General features: G+C 48.5%; 1 protein-coding gene across 1 annotated transcript; it reads left to right on the top strand.

Annotated features, from left to right (window-relative positions):
• The first annotated feature begins 1,880 nt into the window (after nucleotides 1-1,880).
• Nucleotides 1,881-10,879, top strand: LOC123946401 (keratin, type II cytoskeletal 3-like). Its single transcript, XM_046011827.1, has 9 exons — nucleotides 1,881-2,453; nucleotides 4,753-4,973; nucleotides 5,986-6,046; nucleotides 6,694-6,789; nucleotides 7,027-7,191; nucleotides 8,663-8,788; nucleotides 9,377-9,597; nucleotides 10,279-10,313; nucleotides 10,605-10,879. Exons 1-9 carry the CDS (start codon nucleotides 1,881-1,883, stop codon nucleotides 10,877-10,879), a joined length of 1,773 nt encoding a protein of 590 aa, XP_045867783.1.
• Nucleotides 10,880-21,311: the final 10,432 nt, after the last annotated feature.

Genomic DNA, 21,311 nt, shown 5'->3' with positions numbered 1-21,311 from the left:
ACCTCCACTTGCCCAAACTTTCGTAGCCCTTCTTCCTTGAGGGTCTTTGTGACTTTGCGTGTTTGGAGGGTTTTGGAACTACTCTAAGATTTGGTGGGTCACTGGTTTAAAACGGCCCTCTCCCCAGTGAGCTTGTAAGGGAGCAGTTTTCTTGCATGCCTGGTGCCAAGTGTAGGAGCCCAGCGGCCAGAAGTGGAGGGGGTGAATGGGGGGAAAGGCTGAGATAGATGAGAAAGGGTTCTGGGAGGCGCGTGTGTCTGAGCATGGAGGCCATTGTAAAGTCAGACGGTCTCTGTGGAGACTCATTTTCCAGAGAGCGCCTTGGGTTTTGCTGCCAGGAGCAGAGTCATCAAGACTGGTCTTGCTGTTGAAAGGAAGTAGGAGACAAGTGTTATAAAAGGGACCTACCTTCACACCGCACACAATTTACAGAGAACTTTTCTCATACATGATCCTCTCAACAACCTGAGGAATAGACAGTACTTGTCTTCTTCTTTTTTTAAAATAACTTTAATGGTAATAATAAAAGGGAAATTGGCAGATTCAATGGAGCTTCTGTAAAATTTCTAGATTTTAGGCAGTGTGTATTAGGAAAAGAATTAGAGATGAGGACAAGTGTGCTACAGTCTAGTGGGAGATACTGACATAGTGTTTAGAAGATATCTGAAACTTTTATTTCTCGTATGGAAGAAAGAGCAATGTAGAGAATTTTAGGACAAAAATCTACTCCTTGATCATGATGTGTTGAATGTAACCGGCACTGTAGTGTACATCACGATGATAAATAGATACTTCAGAAAACTCGTGATGGAAAAGAGCCTTCACTTGCTTCACTGAGTCAAGTTCAGAGGCCACTGCCCAGCTGCAGAAAAGAGGTGATTTTTTAGCTTCCATTCTTCTTAAAATTTCCTGGGGAGGATCCCAACCTTTTTAGATCAGGAAGGTGGTGTCTTTCAGGTGAGCCAAGGAGGAGAAGCCTTGGGAATCCTGCATTTGTTTTCTTAATGTGAGTCTGGAAGAGGAAAGGCTGGTGGTTTCTTGAGCTTGGACCAGTGGTCAAGACCCCTCTTCCTGGCTGGACTGGCCTTCGTCCAGCTTTCCTCTCTCCACGGGCCCCTCTCCCCACCTGTCCCCTCCCTCTCATGGGTCTTGGTCATGGTCAGTACTTCCTCCTGGTCCACTGCACATGCCTACCCTTCTCAGACTGACCCTTCTCTCCTATTCCATTCCAGCTCTCCCTCCAAAACCCTCGTGGCTAAGAACTGGCTCCATGTGTGTTTCACATGCAGGCTTTCTCCTCCCTGGACAGCAAGAGCCCAAGAGGCAGCTGCTGCCCCTTACCTGACTTCTGCATCTCCTTCCACCTCCTTGGTCTTTCTCCTCCCAGCCGGTCCCTTCTTCCCGCTCTTCACCCACTTCCTTGCTGGGGCTCTGCACCCATCCCTGTGATCTTCTGAGGCTGGATGGGCTGGCAGAGTGACCTTGGGGACACGGGTCAGGTAGAGAAATGCTGACTTGTCACTCCCAGGGAGTGAGGGTGGGGGGGAGACTCTAAGTCTCTCAGGGATTAGGGGTTGTGTCCAGCCCTGCAGGATGGCCCCTCTCCCAACTTGAGCTTATTTCAGGTGAGTAACCCTGGGAAAACATAGCAATCTGGAAATTTGGGGTGATTACCAAGGTGTGTTACGAATTTTGGACTCAACTTCTTGCTGCCAGGCAAACCAAAGCTGATAATACCTCAATTAGTTGGCTGGCACTCTAAGCCAGCCAAGCTCCCTGGCCCTATATAAGGGCCATCCCCAGCCCAGAACTTCAGAAGGTGTCTGAGTTTCCTCTAGCCTTTCCATCTGTCCTTCCTTTGGAATACCTTGCTGTCCACCATGAATCGCCAGGCCAGCCACAGCCAACAATCTTGCAGATCTCCCAGCGGGGGCCACCGCCAGGGCTTCAGTGGCCAGTCAGCTGTAGTGTCGGGCCAGAGCCGCGTTAGCTCCACCAGGTCCTCCTCGACAGCCCGCTCAGGCAGGGGCGGTGGTGGGTCTGCTGCCTGTGCCATGATGGGAGGAGGTTTTGGCAGCAGGAGTCTCTACAACCTTGGGGGCAACAAGAAGATTTCCATCAGCGTGGCCGGAGGCAGCTCCCGGGCTGGAGAGTTTGGGGGGACCCGCAGAGGCAGTGGTTTTGGAGGTGGTGGAAGAGGGATGGGTGGGAGCTTTGGTGGAAGGGCTGGGGGCTTTGGAGGAGCTGGTGGCTTTGGTGGAGCTGGTGGCTTTGGTGGGCCTGGTGGCTTTGGTCCTGGTGGCTTCCCTGGAGGAATCCAGGAAGTGACTGTCAACCAGAGCCTCCTGCAGCCCCTCAATGTGGAGATTGATCCCCAGATTGGGCAAGTAAAGACCCAGGAGCGGGAGCAGATCAAGACTCTCAACAACAAGTTTGCTTCCTTTATTGACAAGGTGAGTCCATCTTGGAACAGCTGGACAGTGAGGAAGTGTGGCTTAACTGGGATGGTCTCTTTTTCTTCTTCTTATTGTGAATCTGAGGAAGAACTTGTGGGTTCATCCTACACCTCGCGTCCTCTGTGGCATGTCAGCAAGTGGTGTTACTGCAGATGATGGAAATGTTGGCTGGAGTTACTGCCCCCTCCACATGGCCCATTACTGCGGTTTGTCAGAGGCACTGCTGGGCTTGTTCATTGCCATCATGGATATCTCCTCACTATTGCCCTCTGAAACCCAAGCTCAGAATTTCCTCTCTCTGCGAGGGGAGTTATGAGCTATTTCCCTTTGAAAGAGAGGCTGGGGGCACCTGGGTGGCTCAGTGGGTTAAGCCGCTGCCTTCAGTTCAGGTCATGATCTCAGGGTCCTGGGATCGAGCCCCGCATCGGGCTCTCTGCTCAGCAGGGAGCCTGCTTCCTCCTCTCTCTCTCTCTGCCTGCCTCTCTGCCTACTTGTGCTCTCTCTCTGTCAAAGAAATAAATAAAATCTTTAAAAAAAAAAAAAGAAAGAAAGAGAGGCTGACTCTGCCCAAGCTGGATTTGTCTGAAAGAGGAATTCATCTGCCATCAGCCTAAGAAGAGGGATGCAGAAAGGTTTTGGGAGGTGGGATGGGTAGGGGTAACAGGTACCTTCTCCTCGGTGGTTCTCACAGGAAGAATTTGGTGTGGGGAGCTGTGGATATTGAGGCCATTTGGCATTTGTATACTTGTGTACATGTGCAAGCAAAGCTGGGGAGAGGTTTTCTAGGGACTTCTGTGCTTTGGATATTCCATGCAAGGGCCACAATGCTAATTGTTATGGTCACCAGAGGGCATTTAGGTTTGGGTGGCTGCTAACTGAGGATTTCATGCATACTGCTGAGTATGATGTGGGGAAATCTCTTTGTGATCCTGGGACAATATTAGGCCTTAAAGAGAGAGGATTCATAGGGACTCTTTGGGGTCCCCTCACCCTACATCAGGTCCTGGGCAAAACCAAAAGAGGAAAAGCATATTAACATTGGAATACCAGACCTTTGCAGAGGTGAAACTCTTCAAAGTCAAGTGGCCTGCTAGTTCCCAGAAGATACATGGGTGTCCTGGGCAAAACCAAAAGAGGAAAAGCATATTAACATTGGAATACCAGACCTTTGCAGAGGTGAAACTCTTCAAAGTCAAGTGGCCTGCTAGTTCCCAGAAGATACATGGGTGTCCTGGGCAAAACCAAAAGAGGAAAAGCATATTAACATTGGAATACCAGACCTTTGCAGAGGTGAAACTCTTCAAAGTCAAGTGGCCTGCTAGTTCCCAGCAGATACATGGGTGTCCTGGGCAAAACCAAAAGAGGAAAAGCATATTAACATTGGAATACCAGACCTTTGCAGAGGTGAAACTCTTCAAAGTCAAGTGGCCTGCTAGTTCCCAGCAGATACATGGGTGTCCTGATAAAGAACTCACAGAAAGGTGGAAGGCAATGTGACAATGCTGCTCTTCCAATGCTGGGCCCAGGAGCAGCTCTCAGCAGCAGCTCTCATCACCCTTCGGGGGGATTCCTGGGTCTTGGAGTCCTGAGTGTCCAGCATGAGGCCTGGCAGGAGCTCTGCAAATGTTTGTTGAATGGCCAATTGATTGACATTTATTCCACAGGTTTATGCAGTTGGCCTTGAACTTGTGTGCAGAAATGTTTTGCAGCAAATGAAAGTTTGAGACACCTTTAGCTAATGGTGCAGTTTAAATGCAGCTGAGCCTTGCATTTAACCAGGCTTGGCAGAGGGGGCTGAACCTAGGTGCATTTGGACCCTGTTCCTGGGACAAGGGCTGCCTGAAATCCATTTCTCTATGGCTTTTGCTCGTTCCCACCTTCATGCAGTGTACCTACCTATACTGCAAACCTCCTCGTGAGGACTATGGCCGCTCTAGGATGTTGGAATCTCCTGCTATTTGTTGAATACTTAATGATTGAGGAATGAATGATGGAGGGAGGAATGAATGAATGAATGAATGAATGAATGATATAGCAGGAAGATCATCAAGTGTATGTATCATGAAACCTCGGTTCTGTTTTGTCACTGACTTGTGTGACCATTGTCATCTCTGGGCCTCAGTTTCCTTATACCTGCTCAGTCGGGCTCTCCACATCACACCAAAGGGCTATCCACATGGGGTTAGCACTAAGCTATTGCAGCATTCAAAATGCAGTCCTACTGGAGAAGTCATGAGCCTGCTTGACTGGAGCTGGCTCCAGAAAGCTCCTCGATGCTCTTCTCATTGGGCTGCAGGTGCGCTTCCTGGAGCAGCAGAACAAGGTCCTGGAGACCAAGTGGAGCCTCCTACAGGAGCAGGGCTCTGGTTCTAATACCAACAACAACAACCTAGAGCCTTTTTTTGAGAACTACATCAGCAGCCTCAAGGCCTTCCTGGATGGGCTGCACTTGGAGAAGGACAAGCTACAGGGTGAGCTGAGGGGCATGGAGGAGACGGTGGAAGACTTCAAGAAGAGGTGTGTGCTGCTCGGTCCCGGGGTACGGTGTTGGGGAGGGGGTGGAGCTGGAGGGTGGGAGGGGCAGATGGCAGGAGGCCTAGTCTCCAGCTTAGCTCTGTTCCAGTTGGCTGCAACTTGAAGGAATTACCCCATCCTCTTTGACTCTCGATAGCCCAGTCTGTAAAAAAGAGGCTCATGGCTTGCTTGAGGCCGAAGTCCTTTGGAGACTTTAATGAAAAGGCACATACATATAATTTGGGGAGTTCCAAGACTCAAAAAACATTGTTTGTCCTCCCTGGGCTAGATTATCTTCAAGTTCCCCTTCAAATAGAAATTTTATTTCCTCTGTCAATAAACCTCTCAGTGAGTAGCAACTTGCTGTGCCCTGGTCAAGCCCCATTCTGCCACTAATGAGCTCTGTGATCTTGGGCAAGTGCCTCAGCTTCTCTGTGTTGCAGTCTCCTCACTGTAAAATGGGAATAGTGGAAGTATTGACCCTATTTGTTGTAATGAAGATGGGATGAGTTAATACAAGCATAATTCATGAAGCAGGACCTGGCACATTCTTAGTGACCCATTCTTGGTTTTCTTTAATTCAGAAAGTATCTACTGGGAGACCATGGGGCTCCTATACTTGCTATACACAGAATTGGCACCACACATCTCCCCCTGAAAGCTCCTAGCAGCTCAGTCATCTCCCTTTGCTCATATAAATGGTTTAAAAAAAAACCCAAGTTCTACAGGAAGCCTTCTGGGATTAATCAAAATACGACCCCACTAGGACGAGGCTCCTACTCTAGTGTCCAGTAATTACCATCACCATTACTACATGGTACCTGGCACATAGTAGATGCTCAGTAAAATCTGTTGGATGAACTCTCATCTGAATCCAGAAGGCTTTGCATTGCACTGATGCATGTCTTGAGCTAAACTGGCAGAGGCCCTGAGTCCATGTTACTTCTGAGAATTGCTCGGGGACCATAGGGACATGCCAGAGAAGGAGGATCCAAAGGGGACTCTTATCTTACAGGTATGAAGAGGAGATCAACAAACGTACGACTGTAGAGAATGACTTCGTACTCTTGAAGAAGGTGAAGGATCTCTCCCCTACCCTCCCAGCCCAAAGCTCCAAAAGCAGAGTGGTTTGAAGGTTGAGGCGAAGCACGAGTTTAGTCCTGCTAAGCGGAGGGTCTTCTTTAGGCCATGTGGGTGAGGGCCCGGGCTAGGGAGGAAGCCTGAAGAGCAGGGCAAGCAGGGGCAGGGCCTGAAGAGTCTATGCAGCAGGCTATAAAAGGCCTAGACTTTGGCCATGCTCCTCCTCATGGGCCCATGGAGTTTATGAATTTGGGTAGGCCTTGAGTTTTTATTAGAAATAGGGTTTTTTTTTTTTCCAGGAATACATTCTCAGGAGCTATTTAAACAGAAGTTTTGAGTATTGCAAATTTAGATTCTCCCTCAGGCCTTCCTCACAAACCCTCCACACCTAGGCCCAGTATGGTGGCCTCAGCCCGGCTCACCTTGCCCCTCTCAGCCTTTAGCCTTTTCCGCTCCTCTCTGTCAGGTATTTGCCAGGCCAGCCTTCCAGACAGCGGTCTAGTCCTGTTATGATATGTCTGCCTGGGCCTCATTTCCCTTGAGTGGGAACTTCCAGGGGGCAGGCTCTTGTGGCCCCTTCCTCAGGGCTCACGACTGGGCCAGCCCACTGGTTGGCAGGGACAGTGACTGAGCTGTCCCTCAGGATGTCGATGCTACCTACATGACCAAAGTGGAACTGGAGGCCAAGGTGGAGACTGTGACGGATGAGATCAACTTCCTGAAGGCTCTCTATGATGCCGTAAGTCTGCTCCTCACCTGCAAGCCTCTGACCCACCTGCTTTCCACCTCCTGGAGAAGAAGGCGCTCACCAGAGCTTTACCAGGAGGCTCTTGAGTCACATCTATGCTTCTGACAAAAGTGATACCTTCTCACCTGGTCCTCAGACCCAACACCTGCTGGGCTGATGGATCCCTGTCTTTTGGGGAGCCCTGGTGTGGGTCTGCTCAGGAATAAGCATGTCTGCCTGGCCCTGCAGGAGCTGTCCCAGATGCAGTCAGACACCAGTGACACGTCCGTGGTGCTGTCCATGGACAACAACCGCTGCCTGGACCTGGACAGCATCATCTCCGAGGTCCGTGCCCAGTATGAGGCGATCGCCCAAAGAAGCAAGGCGGAGGCCGAGGCGCTGTACCAGAGCAAGGTGGGTGACACCATCTTGTAACCCTGGGGACTCTCACTTCCCCATCAAGCTACCTGGGCAGCCCTTGCCTCTGAGTCATTCTCTTTTATATCTCCAGTGTGGCACTTCTTCACTGGTTTGGTGTCCCCCACATCCATCTCCCCACCCTTTTTAAAGCTTTCATTTATTTATGTGATAAAGAGAAAGAGACAGAGGACACAAGCAGAGGAGTGACAGGCAGAGGGAGAAGCAGGCTCCCCACTGAGCAGGGAACCCCATGTGGGATCTGGTCCCAGGACCCTGGGATCATGACTTGAGCTGAAGGCAGATGCTTAACTGACTGAGCCACCTAGGTATCCCTGCATCTCTTTTCCTAATCAGGGAGCTCTGACTTTGCTGTAACTTGGTGCTTCTCAACAGGAGGGGAAGGCAGGATTTTTCTCCTAGGAGCCATATGGAAAAGTCTGCAGACAGTTTTGGTTGTGGGTGGGGATCAGGAGTTGCCAGTGGAGTCTAGTGGGTGTTCTAGAGGCCAGGGATAATGTTAAACATCCTACAATGCATGACCCCACCTCCCAACAAAAAAATTTATCCTACCCAAAATGTCAGTAGTGCCAAGGTTGAGAAATCATTAATCCCTCTGGCTCCATTCCCTTTATTGCTGGGGACATTTCCATTGATCCTCCTCCAATCTGGACCTTGTCATTGTGTGCTCTGATTTGATCACACTGAGGGGTTGAAGCTGGTGTCTGGAAAGAAGAGGGGGGAAGGTGAAGGAGACTGAGCAAAGGGACCCCAGAACTTGTGTCTGTCCCCCTCCTTCCATCCCAAATCTGAATGGGGCATAAGTTGGTCCATATATTGTTGACTCTTCTGGCTTTTCTTTCTTCTTCTTTTTTTTTAGGTTTATTTATTTATTTATTTGACAGACAGAGTAGGCGGAGAGACAGGCAGAGAGAGAGGAGGAAGCAGGCTCCCTGCTAAGCAGAGAGCCTGATGTGGGGCTCGATCCCAGGACCCTGAGCCGAAGGCAGAGGCTTTAACCCACGAGCCACCCAGGTGCCCCCTCTTCTGGCTCTTCTGCCCAAGGAGGGACAGACTGCTGGTGAAGAAGATGGTTCTAGCATCTGAAATGTTTGCATTCAAGTTCCAGCACTTTCACTTGATAGCTAGATGAGTTCAGTCATGGGACTTAAGCAATCTGTGTCTCAGTTTTCCCATGCATAAAATGGAGATAATCATACCTTTCTCATCAGGTAGTTGTGAAGTATAAGGAGATGAAGCACAGGGCTGGGTGCAAAGTGTCTGCTCCATGAACACAGCCATGGTGCTAAAAGCCAGATCCCCAGATGCAGGGGAGAGAGTACCTGGTTCCTCCAGCTGACTGACCTTGTACAAGTCACGTGTCTGTGTTTTGGTTTTCCTGGTTGGGTTAGGGGATCCGTAAGGACTCTGCTGGCTTTCTGAAAGGGTGACTCTTTCCTGGACACAGCTAGGGGAGCTGCAGACCACAGCCGGCAGACACGGGGATGATCTGAAGAGCACCAAGAGTGAGATCATGGAGCTCAACAGGATGATCCAGAAGCTGCGGGCCGAGATCGAGAGTGTCAAGAAGCAGGTGAGAAGAGGAGGAAGAGCGTATGTCTGAGATTGCGGGCTCATGCTTGCACCGTAACACTCAGGGCTCAGCACTTACTCCAATGAAATCCTGTCCTAGACCCGCACATGCTAAGGTAGACCAGATGCAGTTCTGGGCTGGGTCCTGAACAAAGGTTCTGTCATCCCTCTGGAGTCTGGTGGCTGAAGGGGGTGGTTGGGAAAAGAAGTTGATTGTGTGAACACTGAAATGGGAAAGTAGCCTGGGAAGGCTACTTGTGCTAGGGCTGAGAGAAAGTTTCTCTGATGATTCGGGAAGAATTCTTGGAGGAGGGAGGTCTTTAGAAGATTCTCAGTCTCTTACCATGAAAGGGGAGAAGGTAAAGGAAGAATCTGACTCCTTCTGAGCTGGGCTAGGTTCTTGAGGCCAGGTGTCTCTAATCCCACTCCTTGATGTGCTAGGGCCTATATGGAAGCCCAGGCTTTAACCTCTATGGGCTGTGGCTTCCTTATCTGCCCTACGTGAGGGGGCCCATATGCAGGCACCAAGCACACAGTGCAGGCCCTCAGTATATGAATCTAAATTGGACTCCTGGCACCCTGTACCCAGAATGCCAACCTGCAGACGGCCATCGCTGATGCAGAGCAGCGTGGGGAGCTGGCCCTCAAGGACGCCAATGCCAAGCTTCAGGACCTTCAGGCTGCCCTGCAGCAGGCCAAGGAGGACCTGGCCCGACTGCTGCGGGAGTACCAGGAGCTCATGAATGTCAAGCTGGCCCTGGACGTGGAGATCGCCACCTACCGGACCCTCCTGGAGGGCGAGGAGTGCAGGTTAGTGGGAGTCCCTCTGGTTCCCAAGAGGCCCAGGGACCTGGTGGCTTTGCTGCCTGAGCCTGCTGCCAGGTACCCTGTGGGTGCGTGTGCTCATCACTAGAGGTGGCACCAAGCCTTGGGCAGGCCCAGGCTCCTCCTCTTCAGGGCTGCAAGATGCTGCCAGACCTCCAGGAGAGCTGTGTCCCCACGCAACAGTGACACCCCAGAGTCTTATCTTGCATGGGCTTTCCCCTCCTTCTTGTCTCATGTTTTGGCTGTAGAATATATGTCTGCAAACAACAGTCATAGGCAGAAAGATTATTTCTAGGCCATTTCTTTATTATCGCCTTAATTGTAGGTTTCTGTAGAGTAGGTTCCTGTAGCCTAGCCCTTAGGTAAGGACCCTGGCCTATGTGGATTCATATAATATTCACTGAATAAAGAGGATCCTGAGGAGTGGGGAGAGGATGCCTGGGCCAGGGAGTGCGCCTCAGCTGTGACTCTGTGGAATGTTAGTGGAAAGGGCAAGAACTGAAGTCCAACCTGACCCAATAGAAAAAAGGAACGCACGTCATGATTTTTCAAGCAACTACCATTCTATTTCTTATTGTCAGCATCAATTGTTGACCTAGGTAAGGTGCATCTGGGGAAGGGAGGAGCTGCACAGGTTACTGACACTGGGGTCTGGTCTTCCTATAGGATGTCTGGAGAGTGCCAGAGTTCCGTGTCCATCGGTGAGGACCCAGGGTTTTCTCTGGGAAGGGGTTGGATGGCTGGGAATAATGCTTCTCCAATCCGGGGCCAGAGCCGCAGGCTGGAAGAGATTTCCGGTGGTGGCCTGGGTAACTCAGGGGCTCTGAGTCTCAGTCTCAGGGGCCAACCTCCTACCTCTGCTGGCCTCGGGCCAGCGCCACCCTTTGCCGAGTTTCAGTCGGCCGGACCTCGGGGAGCCCAGAGGGTAGAGGGGGTGCCCCCGGGACTAAAGCACGCCCCACAGGCTCCCTGATCCCAAATGCTCTTTGCAGAGATGGTGCACAACAGCAGCAGCGGTGGCAACGGCAGCGGCAGCGGGGGAGCCCTGGGAGCCGGTGCCCTGGAAGGCGGCGCTCTGGGAGGCGGAGCTTCGACCCGTGGGGGCCGGGGCCGTGGGGGCCTGGGCTCAGGCGGGGGCTTGGTGGTGCGCGGTGGCGCCTTCTCTGGTTCTGGGGGCTCTTGTGCTGTCAGCGGGGGCGGCAGCAACAGCTCAAGCCGCAACTCGCGAAGCTCCTCCCAGAGCCAGCGGTCCCACCACAAATTCTGAGTGGGGGTCCAAGGTGTCCCTGGACCCCTCCACCTGCCCGAACACCTGCATCTTCTGACCTGTGCCCTGGAGCCCCACCTTTCCAGACGACTGGCATTGTAGTCCAGAATTTGCTGGGAAGGTTGATTGGCTGGAAAAACCGTCTGTTCTCACAAAGCCAGGCTGAGGGGCAGGGCCCGGGAGGTGGGTGGATACATCTCTGCCTCACAGGTGCCCCCACTCCAGCCCCACATCCCATTGCCTTATGGGAAAGCCTCAGCTAGCCCCTGCATACACCTCTTTCCCCATCTTGCAGCCAGCTGTTCCCGCCCCCTCCCCCGCCCACCTCCTGCTGGTGCTTTGATTTCCCATGAGTCCCTTTTTGACTCCCAGAAAAGAACTCTCTATTCTGTATCTTCAATAAACTGCATTGTGTTTCAGACATGGTGGTAGAATTTTCATTTTCGATTAGAGGGTCACTGGCTCTAATGGAGCAGTACCATTCACACAGGGAGTTCTGTCCTGAGCCTGGAGGGAGACTCTAGGGAGGAAGTTCTAGAGTTCTCAGGGAGGAGAGGCATGCTTTTCAGCTATCAGATACTAGCCAGGATACAGATCGACTTCTTCTTCTTCTCCTTTTTTTTTTTTTAAGATTTTATTTATTTATTTGTCAGACAGACATCACAAGTAGGCAGAGAGGCAGGCAGAGAGAGAAGGAGGGGAAGCAGGCTCCCCGCTGAGTAGAGAGCCCGATGTGGGACTCGATCCCAGGACCCTGAGATCATGACCTGAGAGCCTAAGGCAGAGGCTTAACCCACTGAGCCAGCCAGGCGTCCCAGATCAACTCCTTTAATTAATAAGATTTTGAATTCTTAAAAATTTCACTACATTTGAAAAAAGTTGTAGGTTAGATTTCCTTGCTTTTCAGTAATTCCAGGTAGGTCTGAAATTGTCCGTTAATTGTAGCTCATTGTAATCGAATGAGTTGCTGGTAGACAAATATTTTCAAAAAGCAGTGATAAAAATTCAAATGTTTTATATCAAAAAATTACATATGCCAAGGGTATATTTTATCATGTTGTATTTGTTTTGGGGTGAAGCCTTCCAAAATGAAGAGTTATGAGAGCTGACAAAGAACGTAGAATAGCCTCACGGCCGGTCTCCCCCTACACCTACACCGGACGCAGCACACCATCAAGGCGGATCTGGAGGCACTTGGACAGAACAGAGGCTCAGTGCAGGGCCAGGGCAGGAGCCCCTCTCAAATCAGGGACGCATAGGGGGAAGAAGCAAAATAAAAGGTGAACAAACATAGGAGTACGTGCACGAGTACCTTCCTTATAAATCATGGTCCTCATTAGCATAAAGGACTGACAAAGGATGTCAGATAAGCAGAAAGACGAGACACACCTTATAGTGACCACCTCTTATCTAAGTAAACACACACTTGCCGAGGGCCAGATGCTCACCAGGCTAGAGAAACACACCACACAAGTGTAGCTTTGACTGAGAACATTCTGACTCTAGAGTGGAAAGTTTACCTGGAACAGCCAGAACAGTCAAAGAGAGGGAAGTGTGGAGACTGTCCCACCGCAGCCGGTCCTCACTGGGGTTATAGCCTCACCTCTCAAAAGCAAACCCACTGATGGCCATACCCCCGCCCTGGCCTGTGAATGTAGCTCGGAGAGAGGTACCTTTAGCCTCATGACTCATGTACAAGAAACTGCAACATTCCTTTAAGCAGAATGATTAAAGAAGAAAGCTTTCCGCATCTTTCTATGATTTAAAAATATCACAGCGCCATGTTTTCTTGCTCATGATGCCATTCTGATTTGTTAAGGGAATCTGGATGGAAAATACAGTTTGGTTCATTGAAATTTGCATATATTGTGCAGCAATATAACCTTTGTTAAAACCGATGCCCTCCTGTGATTTGCCTGGCACCCTGCGAGCAGCTTTTTATTTTTTTTTATTTTTTATGAATTAACTCGTTCAATCTTCACAGAGGCAGGCAGTGTTATTATCTCTACTTTACAAGTGAGGAAACTGAGGCACAGAGGGATTAAGTGGTGGAGCCAAGATTCAAGCTCTAACAGCCAAACTCCAAAGCATCCTGAAACTGTCTCATAAAGCAGAAAGTAATACAGCGCAGCGGGAAGTTCTCAGGCTTTAGAGGCAGGCTGGTCTGGTGTGATCTTGGCCTCCTCCTGCAAGCTGTGTCACTGCGGGCAGGCTGCTTGATACCTGCCCCCGTGCTAAATCTCAGCAATAAAATGAGGCTGTTCTGGTTGAATGATGTCATCTTTTTAACTCCTGGCACACTGTGAAAGCTCAGTAAAGTATCATTACTCTTTATGGAAAACATTTCAGGAACCCACCTATTATTTTTTTTTTAATTTTTAATTTATTTCTTATTTTTTTATAAACATATAATGTATTTTTATCCCCAGGGGTTCAGGTCTGTGAATCGCCAGGTTTACACACTTCACAGCACTCACCATAGCACATACCCTCTCCAATGTCGATAACCCCCCTCCGCCTCTCCCAACTCCCCTCTCCCCAGCAACCCTCAGTTTGTTTTGTGAAATTAAGAGTCACTTATGATTTGTCTCCCTCCCAATCCCATCTTGTTTCATTTATTCTTCTCCTATCCCCTTAACCCCCCATGTTGCATCTCCATGTCCTCATATCAGGGAGATCATATGATAGTTGTCTTTCTCTGATTGACTTATTTCACTAAGCATGATACCCTCTAGTTCCATCCACGTCGTTGCAAATGGTAAGATTTCATTTCTTTTGATGGCTGCATAGTATTCCATTGTGTATATATACCACATCTTCTTTATCCATTCATCTGTTGATGGACATCTAGGTTCTTTCCATAGTTTGGCTCTATTGTAGACATTGCTGCTATAAACATTCGGGTGCACGTGCCCCTTCAGATCACTACGTTTGTATCTTTAGGGTAAATACCCAGTAGTGCAATTGCTGGGCTATTTTCAACATTTTGAGGAACCTCCATGCTGTTTTCCAGAGTGGTTGCACCAGCTTGCATTCCCACCAACAGTGTAGGAGGGTTCCCCTTTCTCCACATCCTCGCCAGCATCTGTCATTTCCTGACTTGTTAATTTTAGCCATTCTGACTGGTGTGAGGTGATATCTCATTGTGGTTTTGATTTGTATTTCCCTGATGCCGAGTGATGTGGAGCACTTTTTCATGTGTCTGTTGGCCATCTGGATGTCTTCTTTGCAGAAATGTCTGTTCATGTCCTCTGCCCATTTCTTGATTGGATTGTTTGTTCTTTGGGTGTTGAGTTTGCTAAGTTCCTTATAGATTTTGGACACTAGCCCTTTATCTGATATGTCGTTTGCAAATATCTTCTCCCATTCTGTCAGTTGTCTTTTGGTTTTGTTAACTGTTTCCTTTGCTGTGCAAAAGCTTTTGATCTTGATGAAGTCCCAATAGTTCATTTTTGCCCTTGCTTCCCTTGCCTTTGCCGATAGGAACCCACCTATTCTTTAAAGGAGGGAAGGGTGACAAATTGTTAATTCCTTTCATTTGTGTCTCTCCCATCACCGGCAAGGTGAGACATGACCTGGGAGTTTCCCACAGCTCTCATATTCTGCCCCCCACCCCCAACGGATGTGTGGTTATGGTCCCCACTGCAGCACTAACTAGCCCTGTAAACTTGAATCTCTCCCATTTTCCTCTTTGACCCAGCATATAGAAGCATCCTCTGCCAGACAATCCCAGTTCCCTACCAGGGCCTCGAAGTTTCTCTTGGAAGTCAATTCTGGTCTAACCCTTATTTTCCTTTGGGCCCACACCTGTGTAGCTGCTCCTTTTGCCTCAGAGACAAGAGAGAGTTGCCAGCTTTATAAATGAGTGTATAAATAGTCATGACTTCAAGCATTTTGGATGGAGGAGCACAATATGCCTGGAACAACATTATCTCTGGACCTTGGCCATGAGAATGTGCAGGGCTGCCCTGAGACTTTGGGAGGGCTTGGGGGCCCAGAGCACCTGTTAAGTTTTAGGAGAAAGAGAGACATTGCCTAATAGTTTCTGGGTAGGTCCTGGGATACTCGTCAAAAGGATATCAGAGGTGGGGGTCCTGGCTGGTTTGGAGCCTGAGGAGAAGCTTGAAGGCTTAGTCGTTACTACAAACACCCACCATAACCCAGAAGTCAGGAGAAGGATTCCCCAGGGGTGCTCCTGTGTGCCTGGCACCGCCTTTTGACCCCCCCTAGGCAGGGCCTATTAGGGGTTGGAAGTGGGGCTCCCCCATGTCCATCTCCCCCAGGCTGCAGGAGCTCAGAGGCTGTGGGAATTCTTCAAAGGCTCATGTTCTTCTTGGTTTGGGAGGCAGGGTACCCAAGCTCTAGTTCTCTGCACCACCCACTTTCCCGGTCACCTTGACTAAGTCCTTGCTCTCTTTGTAGCTATTTTCTTTTGTAAAAGGAAAGCTCCAGGCTGGTGGTCTCTGTCACCCATCCAGGTTTGACATTCTTCTGTAGGGAGAATAATGGTCTCAGAGTGTGGAGGCCAAGACCAGGAGCTTTGATTCAGCCCCAGGACACTGCTTTCTCTGATCCCTGTCACATCATTGCCTCCCTCTGCTGCCCAGGGGTCTAAAAACTCCCATTTGAAGGAGATTAAAAGCAGCCATACCTACACCAGTACTGCAGCTGTCCCTTCCTTCCTGGGCGGTCTGGGACTGAAATTCTTCCACCCTCCCTTTCTCTGTCCCCACACCCCTGCCGCACATGTGTGCTGCTCAGTGATATCCACCTCCAGACCTGGGAGATGCAGGCTGAGATGGGGAGCAGATCTGCAGGGGCTGCCCCTGCCGGTCATGCCAGCAACTCCTCTTGAACCCTGCCTCCTGCTGCTGCCCAAGACTGTGATTCGGCGCCTGATAAGTGCCCTGGGCCTCACCCTCTTGGCAGCCCTCGGTTTCAGTACCTGGGAGACCAGCAGGGCCAGTTCAAGCCTTCCACTGACTCGCCCCTTTCCTTTAAGGAGAGCGCTGGTGGCAGGTGGGCAGAGTGTGAAGGGGAGGAAGGGGACATCTCTTTCACCAGAGAGCTCACCTCTTCTGCGATACATGTGGGTTTCGGAGTGGTTCAAATCTCCGCACCACTGTTCTCATCTGCGCGTTCTTGAACAAGTTACTTGATCTCTCCAAGTCTCCTTTCCCCCACCTGTAAATGAGTACGATTATCAGAATGACTTCCATCCTTTCTCCAGCTCCTTTAGGTGTAGGGTTAGGTTGTGTACTTGAGACCATCTTGTTTCTTGAGAAAGGCTTGTATGGAACTAGAGAGTATTAGACTGAGAAAAGTAAGTCAATCAGAAAAAGATAATTATCATATGATCTCCCTGATATGAAGAATTTGAGAGGCAGGGCGGAGGGTCATGGGTGGTAGGGAGGGGAAAAAAATGAAACAAGATGGGATCGGAAGGGAGACAAACCATATGAGATTCTTAATCTCAGGAAACAAACTCATGGGGATTGCTAGGGGGTGGGGGATAGGAATAGGGTGGTTGTGTTATGGACATTGAGGAGGGTATGTGCTATGGTGAGTACTGTGAAGTGTGTAAGCCTGATGAAATCACAGACCTGTGCCCCTGAAACAAATAATACATTATATGTTTATTTTTAAGATTTTATTTATTTATTTGACAGACAGAGATCACAAGTAGGCAGAGAGGCAGGTAGGGGCAGGGAAGCAGGCAGTGGGGGATGGGGGTGGGGGAAGCAGGCTCCCTGCTAAGCAGAGAGCCTGATGCGGGCTTGATCCCAGGACCCTGAGATCATGACCTGAGCCAAAGGCAGAGGCTTAAATCACTGAGCCACCCAGGCGCCCCAATCCATTATATGCTAATTAAAAAAAAAATGACTTCCTTATCATGTTGATTTTTAGTTTGAGACTTTCCACGTTTTAGACCTAGTACTGTGCATGGCCCACTGAAAAAGTACTCCGTAAGAGGTTAACTCTTATTATGATGCTCATTATTATTCTTTTGTCCTCAGCCTGAATAGAATCTCAAGAGGCCATTTCATTGGTTCTGCTTCCTTCAAGCTGGTGATTCCCAAATTTGGCTGCCCATTAAGCTCCTCTAGGACCTTTAAAAAATTCCAGAGCCCAGACTACACTCCAGACTGGTGAAATCCCGGTCTGGGGTGAGGGGAGGCGGGGAGGCATAGGCCTCAGTGGTTGCTGAAGATCTCCAGGGGATCCCAACCTGTAGCGAGTTTAGCAATCACTATTCTTTGTCATCCAACCAGTGGAGGGGTTTCCTTTAGGGATAGCAGTTTGTTCCAGAAACCTCATCCAGCATTTAATATTATCTGAGGTCAAGTATTTCCTTTGGGACTAGTAAAAATCTCTCATGCATCACCTTGACTCAATTTTCTCTTACTTTGAGGGAGTAGGGAATAACCATCACCCTATAGCAAAGGCTCAGGGAGTAGTATTTGCTGGGTCCCCCACCCCTAAGCCTTTGAGGAGGTGACAGCAGCCTACTGGGGACCATCCAGATGACAAGAGATAGACTGGGGTGTTGGCATTGGATGCTGGTAGCTGGTCACAGCCAGAGACCAAAGAAGCTTTCTAAATTCTGTCTGGAACTTCCTCTTTTATTTTATCATAATTTAGTAATTCCCTATATTCAGCATAGGGGTAAATATAATCCTTGGTGAGCTTCCTATTTATTTAGTTAGCAAGAGAGACACACGAGAAGGGGTTAATGATGTGCATTCCTCATGGCAGGGGTTGAAAGTGAGTGGCACAAGAGAGCACTGTATCAGGTGAGCACGGGGTGAGCTCACATACTCTGGGGTGTTCATGGAGGGCAGCCTGAGGAACCCCCCTTGTATGACTCTTTGGAATTTCTAATGTGCTCTTTCATGTTTGATGTCAGCTACTCATTATAATCACCCTGTGAATCTGGCCTTATTATCCTCCTTTTTAATAAACCAAGAAAGTGAGGTTCAAGGAGGTAAGAATTTGTCTAAGCCATGGGGCCAGGAAGGGTAGAGCCAGGATTTGAAACTGAACCCAAGGATCTTTCCCCCACACCACTGCTGCTTCCTGTCTGGGACCTACCATCCCTTCTCCATATACCCTCTGTTTGCTTCTTCTCTCTGCCTCTCCTGACTCAGAATCCTTGCCTTCAGATATCTCCCTTACACGACACATCCCACTCCATAGCTCCACTTCCCTTTCGTTCCTCTCACTCCGCTGGTTTTCTCCTTATGTCTCCCAAGACTGGGGCTGAGCCATGGATTCCCTCTCCTACCAAGAGCTCCCCAAAGTGGTTAGGGTCAAGACTAGGACCGTGTGACCTTAGTTCTGATATGCCAGAACTAGGGTGGCAACTGTCCTGACTTGCCTAGGACTATCCTGGTTTAGGCACTGAAAGTCCAGGCAAAGTGGGACCCTTGGTCATCTTACCAGGATCTGAGAGTTAACTGTTTCTATGTTTGTTTAGTGTGTTATAATGTTCTATGCTTTTTCACATGCCTTAAAGCCCTGAGAAGTTTCCTTGAGAAATAGCTTCTCTGAGTCCTTTACATAACTGAGACTCTGGCGTAAGTGACTTGCCTAAGATCACAGGCTAGTAGAAGCAGGGCTGGGAGCTGAAACCAGTTTTTTTTGACTATAAATTTCAGGTTCACTTTCTGTCTATCCCACAGTGTCTCCTGGAGACAGTGCACTAAAGCAGTTACTGAGCAGATAAGGTGGGGAGACTTGAAGCTGCCCACAGAGCCCCTCCTAGCCTAAGGTGCCTTCTCCTCACTGTGGCTCTGCGACACCTGTCTTGTTCTTTCCCACCACCTGCCTTTCCCACCTCTGTAGTTGTTGGCATCTGTGGTTTCAGTTCCAACTTTTGTGAAAATATTTACTTATTGCATAAACACAAAGGAAAAGGACATTTAAAATATTAGGAAAAAACCCTCCTACAATTCTCAATAAGCTGATGTACTTTTTTGGTTACTTTTTTAAGCCTGCCTTCTGTGCATTCTTAATTTTTATGAGTTCATAGTGCAGACACACTGGTGTATATTTAGCTTTCTTCATTTAACCTTGTATCATAAACATTTTCAACAATGCTGTTACTCACTCTCCTTGCAGATAATTTTAAATAGTTGTATCTAAATGGGCAAGCAATCGTTTAGCCATTTTTCAGACTCTGGACATTTAAGGCTATTTCTCCCACATTATTATTATTATTATTATTATTAGTTTATTATTAAGTTTCAGCTGAAAGCCACCGTCCATTTGAGTTCAGAGGGCAAACACACACATTTTTTTTAAATTTATTTATTTATTTTTATTTTTTTATTTACAGCATAACAGTGTTCATTGTTTTGGCATCACACCCAGTGCTCCATGCAGTACGTGCCCTCCCTATTACCCACCACCTGGTTCCTCAACCTCCCACCACCCCCACCCCCTCCCGCCGCCCCTTCATAACCCTCTGGTTGTTTTTCAGAGTCCATAGTCTCTCATGGTTCATCTCCCCTTCCAGTTTCCCTCAACTCCCTCTCCTCTCCATCTCCCCATGTCCTCCATGTTATTTGTTATGCTCCACAAATAAGTGAGACCATATGATACTTGACTCTCTCTGCTTGACTTATTTCACTCAGCATAATTTCTTCCAGTCCCGTCCATGTTGCTACAAAAGTTGGGTATTCATCCTTTCTGATGGAGGCATACGACTCCATTGTGTATATGGACCACATCTTCCTTATCCATTCTTCCGTTGAAGGGCATCTTGGTTCTTTCCACAGTTTGGCGACCGTAGCCATTGCTGCAATAAACATTGGGGTACAAATGGCCCTTCTTTTCACTACATCTGTATCTTTGGGGTAAATACCCAGCAGTGCAATTGCAGGGTCATAGGGAAGCTCTATTTTTAATTTCTTCAGGAATCTCCACACTGTTCTCCAAAGTGGCTGCACTAACTTGCATTCCCACCAACAGTGTAAGAGGGTTCCCCTTTCTCCACATCCTCTCCAACACACGTTGTTTCCTGTCTTGCTAATTTTGGCCATTCTAACTGGTGTTAGGTGGTATCTCAATACACACATTTTTTTTTAAAGATTTTATTTATGTATTTGACAGACAGAGATCACAAGTAGGCAGAGAGGCAGGCAGAGAGAGAGAGGAGGAAGCAGGCTGTCCGCAGAGCAGAGAGCCCGATGCGGGGCTCGATCCCAGAACCCTGGGATCATGACCTGAGCCGAAGGCAGAGGCTTTCACCCACTGAGCCACCCAGGCACCCCACAAACACACATTTTTGTTGGATGACGCTGATGCTCAGTGAAAGAGCTTTATTCCAGGCTTGCTGGCAGTGCTTTCCAGAATTTGGGTCCATACACCAGTGCTGGTCCAGGGGCACTTTGTTACAACTTTGAGAAGAGATAAATACAGAATTTGAGAAAAACCATTTAGAAACTTAATTAATTTTTTCCATTTACAATAGAACAATTTTGTATCTATTGAACTTAAAAATAAAAAATTGGGGCCCATATATTGTGTATCTTTAAAAAATTCTCCTCTTAAGGGAAATTTTAAAAATTTTATTTTACAAAAGCATTGGTCTAAAATACATTGGAAATTAAAAAAAAAAAGAGAGATTTCATGATAGTTTGTCTTCTGGTCTAGAAGACCATGTTCAGTCCTGAGAGATGTTCAATGCATCTGCAATCACAGACCTTCAGTGCTATAGGAGCTCATCTTCCTTGCAGAGGAGGAGGCTGAGGCACACAGAACAGCACATGATGCACCCAGCAAAATGCGAACAGTCTTGGGCAGAGTCTCCAGGCTTTCACTTGCACTCAGTGACCACAATACTCTGTTTTCAAGTGATTAAAATTGGGGATGTGCATGGTGATGATCAGTAACAATAGGGAGCAGAAGCAGGGGGAGGGGAGGGCAGAACAAAACTTTCATCTGATCAGGGTAATGCTATGGCTGTGATCACAAGGCAGCTAGACATCCCCTAGCTTTGCCCCAGATCTCCCTGGTCACACCCCAAGACAATCAATTCAATGGTGGCATTTCTCAGGAAGGTATCAGCTAATGATTTGGGGGAAACTGTATAGGAGTTTCCAGCAACTCAGTCCTGAGAGATTATTGCATTCTGATCTCTAAATGGCAAGAGATGAATGATAAATGATCAAGTTGGGGAAGTTTATCTACAGTACAATTTCTGCAACTCATAGGTGTGAGGTTTTAAACAGATGTTGCTGGCAGGCAAACTAAACATAAATATTCCCCTCCCAGGATTCGGAAGGTGCCCAGCCCAGCGAATGCATGTATATATAGGGACTAAGCCAGCTCTCTTGTCAAAGGAGTCATAGCTCCTTTCCTCCTGGGTCTCTGCCTTCTTCCAGCTAGGACTTTTCTTTTGGCTGCTTCTCTGGATGTTCTAGTAACC

The sequence above is a fragment of the Meles meles genome, chromosome 7 (assembly GCF_922984935.1).
Source record: "Meles meles chromosome 7, mMelMel3.1 paternal haplotype, whole genome shotgun sequence".
Lineage (NCBI taxonomy): Eukaryota > Metazoa > Chordata > Mammalia > Carnivora > Mustelidae > Meles > Meles meles.
This window is presented reverse-complemented; position numbering and strand designations above follow the sequence as displayed.

What these genes read in the sequence shown, in the direction of transcription:
- LOC123946401 (XM_046011827.1), top strand. Translation starts at nt 1,881, where the DNA reads ATGAATCGCCAGGCCAGCCACAGCCAACAATCTTGCAGATCTCCCAGC. An exon ending in GTGGAAGACTTCAAGAAGAG is followed by an intron (nt 4,974 to 5,985) that starts GTGTGTGCTGCT and finishes CTTATCTTACAG; the next exon opens with GTATGAAGAGGAGATCAACA. An exon ending in AGGCGCTGTACCAGAGCAAG is followed by an intron (nt 7,192 to 8,662) that starts GTGGGTGACACC and finishes TCCTGGACACAG; the next exon opens with CTAGGGGAGCTGCAGACCAC.